At 40.6% G+C, this 13,444-nt stretch overlaps 1 protein-coding gene across 4 annotated transcripts; it reads right to left on the bottom strand.

The window, feature by feature from the left end:
• Positions 1-4,724: 4,724 nt before the first annotated feature.
• On the bottom strand, positions 4,725-12,217 carry LOC107088773 (mucin-17-like). 4 transcript variants are annotated; one of them, XM_015381145.1, is made up of 3 exons: positions 12,155-12,217; positions 8,969-11,278; positions 4,725-5,651 (listed from the first exon to the last, which is right to left on the bottom strand). In XM_015381145.1, exons 2-3 carry the CDS (start codon positions 11,258-11,260, stop codon positions 5,292-5,294), a joined length of 2,652 nt encoding a protein of 883 aa, XP_015236631.1. In that variant the 5' UTR covers positions 11,261-11,278; positions 12,155-12,217; the 3' UTR covers positions 4,725-5,291. The 4 variants fall into 4 exon arrangements, with proteins under 4 accessions (XP_015236631.1, XP_015236633.1, XP_015236630.1 ...); XM_015381147.1 differs by having other exon boundaries at positions 12,130-12,177; XM_015381144.1 differs by lacking the exon at positions 12,155-12,217 and adding an exon at positions 11,844-12,148.
• Positions 12,218-13,444: the final 1,227 nt, after the last annotated feature.

Below are 13,444 nucleotides of genomic sequence, written 5' to 3'. Positions count from 1 at the left end.
GAGAAAGCAGAACAGTGATAAAATACCTTGTAAAAGTGTTCATATTCCTTGTACTTATTCACATTTTGTTCTATAAAAACAAAAACCTGCATTGGCTAATATTGTAGAACAACATCAAGTAAGAGATCATTGTAAAATGTCAGAATGCGAGTTCCAACTGTGTTTGCAAAACTAGACAGTGAGGTCAACATTTGTATTCAGCCCTTTACCTGGATATATCTAAATAAAATCCATCCATCCATTAACTTATTTGATGTCAGGGTTGCATTAGGAAAGAGGCAACGTGCTGAATAGGTTGCATGCACAGTTTTGTACTGTGGAGAAAAAAAAAAAGGTTGTGTGCCCTGAGAGAATTAAATAATGTACTGAAGGTAAATGAAAACCCCCCATTCTTGCTACGCTGGAACAATATTAATATCCCTCCTTGGTCAGATAATAACAAAAATACTTTCTGATCTTCGGTTTACACACATTCCTACAATAATCTATAGCCGTTGCTAGCATTATGCTGGCGGGATATTTTCAGCAGGGACAAGGAGGTTGGTTAGTGTAAATGGGAACATTCTAAGAAGAACCTGCAAGAAAACATGCAAGAGGTTGTTAAAGACTCTAGCTTAAGGTGGAGTCTGACCTTCCATCAAGACAAAAACACTGTGCTAAGATGGTAGAGATTCTCCTCTGGAAGATTAGTAATTCTACTGATCATGCTAGAGTGACATAAATGTGGTATAGTTTCCCAGGTTACCGGTACTAAATAAATGAAAGCAAGCTGTTTAGTTGTGTTTCTCCTTTGACATAATTTCCCTCTACTTTGATGAGAATTTGTCAAACACATAAAATCACAATAGATAAATTTAAGTTTCCTTTATCATCTGAAAAGAAATAATAAAACAGTTAAAGGAGTGTTAATACTTTTGCAAAGCACTTCAGCTCTGCATACTCCAATTAAGGTTGCTATGAAACAACTAATGAAGCAGAAACTGAATTGGAGCCTCGCTTTAATAAATCTCTCTAGATAAAACCACTCTTTCAGGTGCTATCCACCCACCCCGTCTTTGTTAGTCTGTAAACCTTCTCCTCTCATGCTCTGAGAGTGCATTTGTCAAACACTCTCATGGACGAAAGACATTAATAACACAGACTGCACAGGATGAGAGACACATTATTGTTAGAAAGGTGATGTAATCACTTTTCCTCTCTGGTTCTCCACCCCAGCTATGCCCTCTCCTCTGCAGCCGGGACTCCCTTTCTGATTAGCACCTGTTACCCTCCTTCTTTCTCTCCCTCCCATCCCTCCCACATGAAAACAGACATGCACACCGATGCACGCTCAGGCACCATGGTGTTAATCCTGCACTGAGTCCATCGAGGAGGAAGACTGGCATGGAGTTAATGTATTCCCTCTGAAGTATCAAATTTCTATCTGTGGTTCTGGGCTCTATACGTGATGAGGATGAGAAAAAAATTGGACCTTTGGGTGATCGAATAGTTTAAGATATGCAGAATCAGCTTGTTTTATATTTATAGGTTTCTTCTTTGATTCTGCAGAGCGTAGGTCGAGCTCTTCAATGGCTACACAGCTCTAAGTATCCCTCCACCATTTGACAGAGTTCAGATAATGAGGCAAACACACATGGCTCATCATTAGTGTAAGTGTGCCCCCACATGGTTTAGCTGTGAAATAACAGGTGTTCGTGTCAGAAAACTATGAATGATTAGTTTGGTCATCATCATTTTGTCTCTCAGTGGTTATACACAGTTTTTCTGATGCAATGTTGCAGGTAGTAGAGAATGCATAAAGGGCCGACGTGCAATTTGGAAGACAGAGAACCTAAACAGGCCAGTCTAACACGCTTTATTACATCTGCAACCTCTTCCTGCACATTCATCACTGGGTGTATTCTCAACCCTCCCCCATGCTCCCCACCTCTACCTTTATCACTTCAATCACTTGGCAATATGCCTCGTGCCACTCAGGAGGCTTGCTGCCCGTTTCACTTCACGCAACCCAAACGCACTCCTACTATGCAAGCTCTCTCATTTCAAACACGCTCTCTGTTCGACATCCATCTGTCCGTTAGTCACTGCTCTTTGAAGCTGGGTGCAATATGGACCTGCACACACATGGAGGTCCAGATTCTGCACAATGCACCAGCTGGACTGCTGATGCCACACAGTCAGCCTGCTGAATATTCCCCATCATCATCATCATCATCATCATCATCATCATCATCACCATGCAGAGAGAACCTTGTAGAGTTATTGTTGCAGCAGTTCCAGTGGTGTCAATTACAGGGGACAAAATCTGTTTTGTGTCAACCTGTTCCCTTTCTTCCTGACAGAACAGTGCTGGTTTAACAGTTGAACGCTCAGAGGCCCCTCTGCAGTGCAAATGCAGCACTTTCCCTCTGTATTGACTCTGTCAGTGGCTTTGTTTGAGATGTGGGACTAAAAGAAAGAAAGGAATTTTAATGAATTCCTGAAAGTTGTTGAAATTTGATACCAAAGAGCAAACACTGATGAATTAAGGCAAAACCTGCACACAAAATGTTTGGATTTATAAACACTGAAGACAGTAATGGTGCAAAAAAGGCTTCTGCCTTGATAAGCAAGTTGTAAAAAATGAACAGCGTCCACCAAACAGTCAACCACAAAGCACAGTGCGTTTTACTGGGATTTTATATGACGGATAATTATATATTAGTGTATGAAGTTTTTTTCAATTAAACTCTTAAAAGTGAGACAGAAATTTGTATTCAGTCCCCTGTAAATGTAAATATGTATTCAGCAAAAAGAGCTTCAGGTATTTGGGGATTGCTTTTAAACCAGCTTCGCACACTTAGAGACGATTTCTTAGCACAATAGTTAGAGCCAAGTCACACAAGCATTTGTAATATAATTTTTTACTGTTCAAAATCCTAAGTAGTTTCAGGTCTGGACTTTGATTAGGATATTTGTTTCAGAGAAAATGTTTGCATGATTTAAAACATGTTCCCATGGCCTTAGAACGGAAAATAGCCCCAAAGAATCATAGAAATTACACAAACTTGAGATGTTATTTTTTTTCTATCATATCTTTTGTCTCATCCAACCAAGGGACATTGGTTAAAATCATTTTTAGTTGTGTTTAGCAAAAACCCTTACAAAACCTGTGGTAGCATGTAAATAGCATCTGATATTTGTTATGGAGAGACTTGGCATACAAAGATAACCTAAGTAAACACAAAGAGTAGTTTTTCCTTTATTATGTGATGAAACTGTTCAACTTAACTCGGTTCTGTGTAAAAAATGTCTTAGCCCCTGAATCTAATGGAGATAACTAAAAATAAGTATGCTAGATAACTGTGGAGGAATTTTGAACCTCTTTGAATTAACTTTTATTTTCAACCTTAAATTACAATCTGCAGCATTAAATAAAGCTTTGTCCACACTTTAAGGATGCCACTTTATAAACCCTTTATTATTATTATTATTTTTTTTTTTTTTTTGAGCCATTCATGGACTTGTTTGTGTGACTTAGATCATTTTCCTGTTATGAGTTTTTGCATTTGGTCAAGTTCACACACTGGAGAGATTCTGCCTCTGCAAGGTAAGATGAGTAAACAACTACTATTGATAGTTATATTGCAGTAATAATCGGATCAGTAACGTCTAAAAAGGATTTATGTTGAGAGTATTTTCTCATAGGTATTGAGGATATTTTCAGCCAATGTGAGACAAGCATTTGAGTAACGTTAGATCAGCTTTGCCTCTTAACTCTCCCATGGATGCATTGTTTGTCCAGTCTCCGTCTTTTATTTGATGAATGAAAACATTTAAAACAGAAGACATCTTTAGCATTATACTCTACTGTGTATTTAATATGATTAGACTGAATACACTTTAACTTTGTACTGTACTTGAGTTAACAGCAATCCTAGATATGTATGTGTTGCATGTTTAGCATTCGCTTTGGTATAAAAGTAAATATTTTGGGTGGATTCAGTTTTATTCTTTTTAGATTTACCAATAAGGTGATTCCTTGCTGATCTAAGACAACAAATGTTTGACTGCTCTAATATTAATTTCGGGTTTTAGTGGAACAAATCTTTGCTTGACTCAAACAGTATACTTTCCATAATAGCAGATATAAAACCTCCACTTCTTCTCAAAAAATAACTTTACCAAACTCAAACAGTGCAGCTTGCAGAAGGCCAGAGCATCTCTGACTGTAAAATGATCAGCTGACAAATGAGAAATTGGACGACCATCATGGCCCAGTCAGGTCATTTTGGCCATTCTGTGTTTAAGGGCTTATCTTGAGCTCAGCTCTTTTAGGCTTCAAGGCTTAAATTGAGCAGAAAATTCAAGAGTACCAAAAACAGAGGGCTGCCGTCTTAACTCAATTACTCCCTAAGTGCAATCCAAGTGGCCAGCTTGCACACTCAGCCATTCAACATCTTTAATCTCTTCTTATCACAAAGATCCATGCAAAGACTTCTCTTTGGTGATTAATGTAGTGGAGAAAATCAAGGCAGGGGATTAGGCTAAATTAGAGGAGATACGAACCCTTGCTCTAGTGCTTGTTATCTTAACCAGATTTCGTGTCATTGGAGAGAAAATTTCAAGGTAATCAAGGAAAAAAATGAGATGTGTACAACAGCTAAATGTAAAATAACAAAGAATTAGAAGAAAACTAATCAGGTAATTGTAAAATAAAAATAAAAAACTGAGGTAAGGGTTCAAATATTTTATTCCAATAAATTAACATAATTCACATCTGGGGGGAAAAAATCTGATACAGTGTTAGAATAACTTAAACACATTTGGTCATAAAAGCAGAACAGTCACTGAAATGAAAAAGAAAAAGATTTCCCCCTCAATTTGTGAAAAAGTGGATTCTGATTTAAATCAAACAAGTGCAAACAACTCACAGTGTCTCTGACGGTAGGAAAGATCACATCTTTCATACGAGATAGTGCAGAAGAGCAGCTTTTACAAATAGCTCTCTTTCTATGTACAACTAAAGCAGAAATAAGTTTAGACTAAATAATCTTTCTTTTCTGAGCACTTTAGGGATTTTTCATAGATTGCATGAAAACGCATCTTTACATGTTAATATTTTAAATAGCATTTAGACTCTTATGAGCTTTCCCCTTATTTAACAAAAACAAAACATTATGCCTGTGATTTTGGCCCATTAATTAGAATGGGAATAATAAGTACTTCATATCTAAACTGGAATAAATACTGAAAGCTCCCTTCATTAAATGTCAAGGTTTAGACCCTAAGTGGGGTGATCGTCCCTTCATTCAGTTTGCAGTGTCCACCTCAGACTCAGAGTTATCCAGAGTGGATACGGTAGAGCTATACCACTCGGCGCTCTCCTCTTCCTCCTGCGCACCTCCTCTGCCGGCGCCTCCTGCCCTGTCTCCTCTGTCTTTTTTCTCGTTAAGCATTTCCACAGCCACCTGGTGAAACGGGTGTTTGCGTTTAGTGTGTCGTCGCAGGGTGTTGCGCTCGGCGAAACGTGTGTGGCAAAGCTGGCACTGGTAGGGTTTCTCTCCGGTGTGTACCCGCTGATGGCGCTGCAGTTCGCCGGCCTCCCTGAAACGCTTGGTGCAGATGGGGCACACAAAGTTCCTTTGGCCTGTGTGGATGTGCTTGTGTCTCTGTTGAAAGAAAACATAATCAGTTTTAATGTGTTTATAATGGATGTAAAATCATTCATCCCAACTACAAACAACCTCAAACTTCAACATTTTTAATTGTAATTTAATTTGATTATACCAGAGCAAAGTCCTGCATATATACAGTTGAAGGAAGTCGATGGTATTTATTTTTGTTTGTTTTCTATTAAAGCATATCAGTGAAAGACAACATGGATTATAGACCATATGATCTTAATAATGGGCTGCAAGAAGAAATATAAAGCAGAAAAAAACTTAAGGAAGCATTTTTGCCAATAGTCACAAGCCATTTAGGACAGACAACAAATTTGGTTTGAGATGATTTGGTCAAATTACAACAAAACTCCATATCCAGCTTTAATGCAAAAATACAAAATTCCTGAGAGGTCATCATTCTTCCCTCACAACAAAATGAGTGTCAAGCTTGTGGTGCATGGTGAAGAATCAGTGATCATGTGAGCCATTTTGTCTTCCATAGGCACTATGAACCTTGTTAGAGGGCATCGTCTCATGTACTCCTTTAATAATCTAAGCTTCATTGAGAAAACTTAAAAAGGATCATCACTGGGTGTTTAAGAACATAGATTAATCAAAACCTCAGATAAATCCTAAAGAAAACTGTGCGGTGAGCTGAGAACAGCAACAGAGTGGGCAAAGATTCCTCCTTTTGATGCTCCAACTATGTAAGAGAGAAAAGGGCTGCTATGTTAGAAAAAAAAGCAGATCAACCACTCCATCCGTTCTAACATTAGTAAAAGAAAACATCCTAACATATTCATAGCGAATATAATAATAATTAAGGGTTGCTTTTCTTTTCTCCATTAAGCTAATAAAAAAATAATTACTTACATTCACCAAAATGTTAAATGCTTTTGTATGAGACTTTATCTGCTCAATGAATCCCGAAGTTAATTTCTTTTGCCTACTAATAAAGGAACCCTTTAACTGCTAACTTTACATATAAATTTTTTTTTGTATGCTGCCATTTTATTTCTGCACCTTTTTCTGAGCTTTTACAATTTAATCATCCAGACATTTTTAATAAAAAATCTGAATGAAAATATGACCTAAATCTAAGGAAAAAGGTATTTTGCAATTTTTTTGCAAATTTTTAAAAAGAAATGCACATCCCTGGACACGCTCCTGAGAGGAAACGCCTATCAAATGCGTTTGAGAGCGTGCATTGAGAGCCCATTTCTCCTTGTGCATGCTCTGTTTAAAAGTTGCTATTTGCATCGTTCATAAAAGCTTACTTTCCAAAAGAAGATTTGAAATATTGCCACTATGTCAGACTCACCACCAGTAAGTGAAAATGGGGACGAGCACATAGGACAGACTTACATATCACCAGAATGATTGATAATTAGGAGGACCTCTTATTTTGATGATCCACTCAGAAAAAGAACATCCTCCACTATACCTTTAATGTTTAAACTGGTCCAACAGAAGCCAAAAAAAAAAAAATTAACTATCAATGAATAGATCGATGGGCAGATGGTTGAAAGTTTAGCAATTTAATAAGCTGCAGCTGTATAGACAGCGGTATAAACAAAATCTTCTCTGAACTAACCCTAAGATTACAGCTTATGGGTGGAGAAAGTCTGCAGGAGGAAAAAGAATATTATGGAAAACAAAAGACAAATTTTTTTTCTTAAATGCTAAAACAAATTATTTAAACAAAACTTTATTTTTAGAGAATTACAGCCCACCACTTGGTATCTTTGTGCCTCCAGTGGGTTAGGAAATAAAGCCAAATAATAGTCTGCAAACACATTTACTGATGAGGAAGCAGATTTGCTGTGTTGTCACAAGCATCCGGGCTCCAAAAAAACATCAGTGCTCCGAATTAGGAGGAAAATAATGGGATCTGAAAGAGGCAAAGAGTTGTAATGTTCCACAGTAACATCCACTGGGAGTTTAAATTAGATTTTTAGAAAAGCAGTAAGAGACACACTGATTGTGGTGCATATGGGTGACGTACGGGGGATTTTACGTTAGATTTATATTATTATTATTAAATGTAAATAAGTATATATTATGTTGAGCAGGTTTATTCATATTATCTATAATCTCAAACTTTTTGTTTTGATATAAATAGGAATTTTACTGCACAGTGGTACAGTGTCACTGTTGCAAGGTTTCTTATTTAAAAAAAAATGTCTCCCCTGCCCAAAAGTCCATCTTCAGCCATGTTTGTTGTGTCCCCTGGGTGGCTCGTAGTTAGATGCAATACCTTCAATGTTTTTATTGATAAAAAATTAATATAAAATATAAAATGTCCTATAGGAAAAAAGTCTGAAGTCAGATATATGTAACATGGATCTCAGGTGTTGCCAGATCCTACTAACTCTGTAATGAAATAGCTTCTTCTGTGAGTTATATTTCTTAGACTCAAGTGAACAAAAAAGGAAGCAAATGGGCTCAGAACCACAGAGGTTGCTACTTTCCTCCTGGACAGGTAAGTTAAATGGTTTCTAATGTTAACAAAACTTCAGTCAATACAGTAACGTGGCACAAGCATGTGGCTGCAGGTTAGACGTGTTCTTCGTCAAACGAGTTATTGTAAAATTAATTAGGTGTCGGTTTAGTCTGTTGTTAACACCAGAGCAGCTACTTGCTATTTACAGTTAGCTTATCCTTTTTTCGGTATTTGGCAAAAGCCTGGCAAGCAAGTACAAGCAAGTGCAACACCAACTTGAGGGGAGGAGTTCAACTTCTAGCTATTTACCTTCACTTTTAAGAACAGCTCTGATCTTCCATGAGGGCCATACATGTACATGACTTGTTTTACAGTTGAATTTATAAAACCAATTAACATTTAAGATCCACTTCACAACTGTGCACCCTCTATGTGAGCCCTAACACATAAAATGCAAACAAAATAATAATAACGTAGCAAATAGCAGAAACAGGTCAAGAAGAAGAGAAATAAAAGTAGGTAAAATAAGTGTGATGTACGTATAGAATTTTGTGATTACGCTATTTAGAAAATGGCTAAACAACATATTTTGAGCTCAGGAAATAATTTAGGTGAAGAAGAAATAGCAAAATGTAGGATTTTTCTAGTCTGAATTTGTAAGTTGATAATAGAAATGAAATGTTCGGATAAAGAGACAGACAGTGAAAGTGATTGCTAAATGTGAAAGCAAATTAATTAACAAGGATAAACATTAGCTGCATCTCCTCTTCTGTTTCTGTTGTTCCCTAACGAGCAAACCAGTCATTGTAATAACTCATTGGGTTCCTTTAAAAGAACACCTGATGAGCGTCCTGCTGTACATCCCAGTAACCATAGTTACCTGCAGATGGCTGGAGCGTTTGAAGGCTTTGCCGCACTGCTGGCAGACATGAGGCTTCTTCTGAGAGTGTGTGATGGCATGCCGCTCCAGGTCAGAGAGGTAAAAGAAGATCCGAGGGCACAGCTGGCAGCACAGCACCCTGCGGGGGCCCAGGTTGGTGGGAGACTCCGCTGGTGAGAGGGGGTCCAGAGCGTCAAGAGAGTCCAGCTTGCCTGACGGAAGGAGGGGTCCAATGGGAGGTGAAGGAGACGGAGGTGGGGGAGCTGTGGCGTTGGAGAAGTAGAGGTGGTCATCCAGAGGAAGATGCTCTGAGTGGAAATCTGAGGAACCAAACTTCAATTCTGAGGATGGTAACTGGGCCTCTGCCTCGGAAGGATGTAGAATTGTGGGGTCACAGGTCGGAGAGTGGGACTGTGCAGAGGTGGCTGCAAAAGATGATGGCTTGTTGTTTTCACTGGTGACTTCTTCATTAGATATGGCTTCACTTCCTGGGTTTGACTGAGAGTAGCAGATCTGAGTTTGGATCGCCGTGCTGAGGGAGCTGTCCTGCAAACAGACGGTGGGGGAGGGGACAGTGAGGGAGGTGAGGACGGGGCCAGAGGCCATGCTGTCAACACCTGACAGGATGAGAGGCGAGTTGCTGGGATCCAGTCTGATTACAGGGTTAGAAAAGTTGGAAAGAGGCGATCCGAGTGCGTTGACCTGACCCGAAGACAAAGGGAGAGACACTTGACCTGAGGTTGCAGTAACCTGGGACAGCTGACCAGTCGAGGGGTCGAGGACAGCAATGGGGGTGGAGGTAGAGGTGGAATCTGTAGATGTGGAGGGTACAGAGGAGAGGAGAAGCAACATGGGTGTGGAAGCACCCGGTGAGGTCACTGAGAGGGGAAGCGAGAGACCAACCGGAGGGGAGGAGAGCTGAGGGGAGGAGGAAGACAGGAGGAGGAGGGGAGCACTGGTTGAAGGGTTGGTCAAGATTTGAATAGTTTGACTAGAGAGTGATATCCCCGATAAAGGGGTTACTGCTGTTTTAGCCTCCTGAGTATCTTTGACATTCACCTCTACAGTAACTGAAGTATCAGAGTTAGTCATCAGATTTAACGTATCACTTCCTTGTGGAGACAGATCACTGGCAGGAAAATCACCAGGTGCATCTAGTGCATTCTCTAAACTTTGGCTATAGCTTGGACCTGCCAAATCTGATGACCCGTCTTCCTCTTCCTTCTGTATCAAATGAACCTGATCCGACTGATGGCCCCCTAAGATGGAGGCATCAATTTGGGGCACTTTGAGTCCATCTGGACTTAGAGTATAGGGGATTCCTTGATCATCAATAAGGAGAAGGTTTTCATTGTCCTCTCCTGAAGAAAGGGATTTAAGGACGCAAGTAGAAAAGTCCACAGAGCCCTCATCACTGTCTCCCTCCACCATGTCTCTGTCTCCATCTCCCTCAAACTCATCCACCTCCATTATCAGGGGGCTCGCACATCCCGGATCCTCCAGAAAGCGCCCGTAGATCTTCTCTTTTGTCTTGGGCAGACTCAGATCCAGCGGCTCCATCTGTTCCTCCATCTCTGCCTCACTGAATGTTCTAAAAGACCTGGTGTTCATTTCTTGAATCATCAGAGGAATATTATGCTCAACTGATTTCTCTGTAGGTTCCTCTTTAATCCAAAGATGGCTCAAAACTTTAACTGTATCGGTATTGGAGATTAGATCAGAGTCTGACCCATCCATTTGTGTGATTTTTACATTTCTCTCTGCTGTAGCATCTCCACTAATCTCTTCTTTCTTCTGAGAAGCTGATATGGGGACTTGTTCTCTGTTGTTTTCTGTGAAATCTCTTTCAGCAGAAATCAAAGTTTCACTAAACTGTGACCCAGAAGTGTCTTTGGTTGGGCTGAAAGCACAGTTTATCATTGGCCTATTGCACTCAGGGGGGACAACAATTCTGATCCTTATTGGTTGCTTACCCAGGACCGGCACCCCATGCTTGGCTGTAATTGGCTGTCCAATCCCAGCAATCTTACTGGTTTCCTGAGAGACCGGCTCAGATGTCCCGCCCACCTCTGGCTGTTCCCTGTTGACTGATTGAGCATCTCGCCTGATGATGGCCACAGCAGCTCTGACTGAGCCAGACTTCAGGTTACCCGGTTTGGTACTGGGTGGGAATTTTTTATCCTTTTGGTCCAGAACGACCTTTGTCACGGGCTCCTGTGCCTCTGCACACTGGCTGCCATTTTGGACTTTCAGGCTGCCACTTGTTAGGACTGAGGCCAACTGAGAATCCATTTTGGGGCATAACTATTCCTATTTTATAAAATATAAGGAAGAAAGGAATAGGGATTAGAAAATAATCATGTCAACATTCATTTAAAAGCAAACACCCGTTAAAATGAAAGAGTTAGAAACAAACTGCATAATAATACTTATTATTATGCTTTATATTATAATTAAAGGGTCAAGCCAACGTTTATCACTAGTTTTTAATGGTGTTTTATTTCTAAAACGAATAAGGAGCAATGCATATGATGCTGCATCTTCTAATTTTCCTCCAGGAGGAGGGTTGTACTATTTTTAATTAACCTAACCATATTTCCGACAGAGATGTTAGACTGGAGTCGAAACGCCGCGGAGGCGAGAATTTACATTTTCCAGCACCATCCAATCACCTGAATGCAACACGGATAACGAATAGATTCCGCCTCATAAAATGATTGGAAATCATCTCGAAACGCAACATATAGCTGCTCTAAATGATTACTGGGAATAAAACCAAGGAGAGCTGTCCATGGAGGACGCCATTACGCACAGACTTAGGTCCGAAACGCCAATATGTGTTTATTGTGAGGCTGCGCTGTGCCAGCTGTCGGACCTGGGACAGCAGCATCACAGTCACGTCAGCCGGAGCGGAGAAACGTGTCAGTTCGCGACCGAAGCGGATCCCGTCCTCCTCGCTGCTTCCTCGGACCTACAGCCAGCCATTTTACGGAGCCGAGGGTCCGAGCCACCGCGAGCGCAGCTCCGGGGAGGAGGGAGGGGGAAACTTTCCCAGCGCGCTGTCCACCTAATTCCTGCTTGTCCGAGATCCGCCGGCGCCTTGCTGGACAACATACATTTAAAAACACTGCATTAAAAAAAAAACTATACTCCACCCATACCCTCGCTGCATTGGGACTGGCTTACCCGAGCTGTGGATATTTCCGGAGGACCAAATATGACTGTGCAGTGTAAAAAAAAAAAAAAAAAGGGTGATGCTGCGAATGCTGAGGGAGGGAGGGAGGGGTCAAAAGGAGTTGCTATGGTGTCGCAGCCTACCGGGTCCGAGCAGTAGCCATGTTCAGCCTATGAGTACTGTTGAACCTGCAGCACAGGAGGGCTTCATTGTGTGCCATTAAAGAGCCAGACAGCATGTTTCACATAGTTTGTCTCTTTATTTCAAACATCAAAAAAATATAAAGCTCACAAGCCCTGCAGGCTTGATGTGTCAGACTCAACAGCAGAAAGAAACAGATCTCACAGTGAAATTAATCACATAGTCTGTTCAGCAGGGGCGGAACTAGATGGGGGGCCAGGGGTGGCCATCGCCACCCTTAGCCAATCACTGGCCACACCTACCATTTCCCCCCCCCCTCTAAAGCCCGGCGTACACTGTGCGATTTTTCGGGCGATTTTCCAGTCGTGCGAGAATTTTTCATTCGGGCCGATCAGGAATCGTGTGACCGTCGTAGGCAAATCACTCTGTGCGCATGCGCAAAGATTTTTCTTTTGGGGATGCAATGAGGGAAATGCAGTTCTGTCTGTAAAATTGACACACCATAGTAGCCACATTTGCTCAGCCATGTCTTTTTTCCAAATACGTCGTCGCCTTTTATTTTTAGGGCTTTCAGCACCAATGTGCACAAATTGCCAAGGGAGCGCGTTTCACTACAGTGAGCGTCATATTCCCCTTCTACTTGTTTGGCTTCCGGATAGATGAGTCAGAGCAGCTCCATCTCACTGCAGAGCTCAGTCCGATGTGCTTTTTAGTTGTATAGTGTGAGCAGGTAGATCGCATGAGAGCGTCGGGCCGAACATAAATCGTGAACCCTGTACGACTAAACCGTAGGGTTTAGTCGTACAGTGTGAGCTGTAGCTGCGTGCAACGACTGAAAAATATCGCACAGTGTACGCCCGGCTTAATACAGATGGTGGCAGCAGTAATACTCTCAAGTGGAAGATTCATTTTAATTTTTCATGTATTACTTTCTATTTTTTTCAGATATTCATAATAACTTGACAACAAAAACACTGTGGTTAATTATGCACATCAATATAGTAACATTAAAGATGAAAAGTACAGAATTCATGCTATTTTCAGAACTAGATTTTGTGTTATATGGGGTAAAGTGAAAATGATGTGTGTCTGCAAGTCCTCTAGCAGTCTTTTGTGAAATCATAAATAACTATTTTAATACAAAAGGTATTAAATAATCT

The sequence above is a fragment of the Cyprinodon variegatus genome, unplaced genomic scaffold (assembly GCF_000732505.1).
Source record: "Cyprinodon variegatus isolate N-32 unplaced genomic scaffold, C_variegatus-1.0 Scaffold229, whole genome shotgun sequence".
Classification (NCBI taxonomy): domain Eukaryota; kingdom Metazoa; phylum Chordata; class Actinopteri; order Cyprinodontiformes; family Cyprinodontidae; genus Cyprinodon; species Cyprinodon variegatus.
Note: the sequence above shows the minus strand (reverse complement) of the source record. Positions and strands in the feature narration are given on the sequence as shown.

Coding starts and splice junctions, on each gene's coding strand:
- LOC107088773 (XM_015381145.1), bottom strand. CDS start 11,260: ATGGATTCTCAGTTGGCCTCAGTCCTAACAAGTGGCAGCCTGAAAGTC. Junction 5,652..8,968: donor AACGCTCCAGCCATCTGCAG/GTAACTATGGTT, acceptor TTCTTTCAACAG/AGACACAAGCACATCCACAC.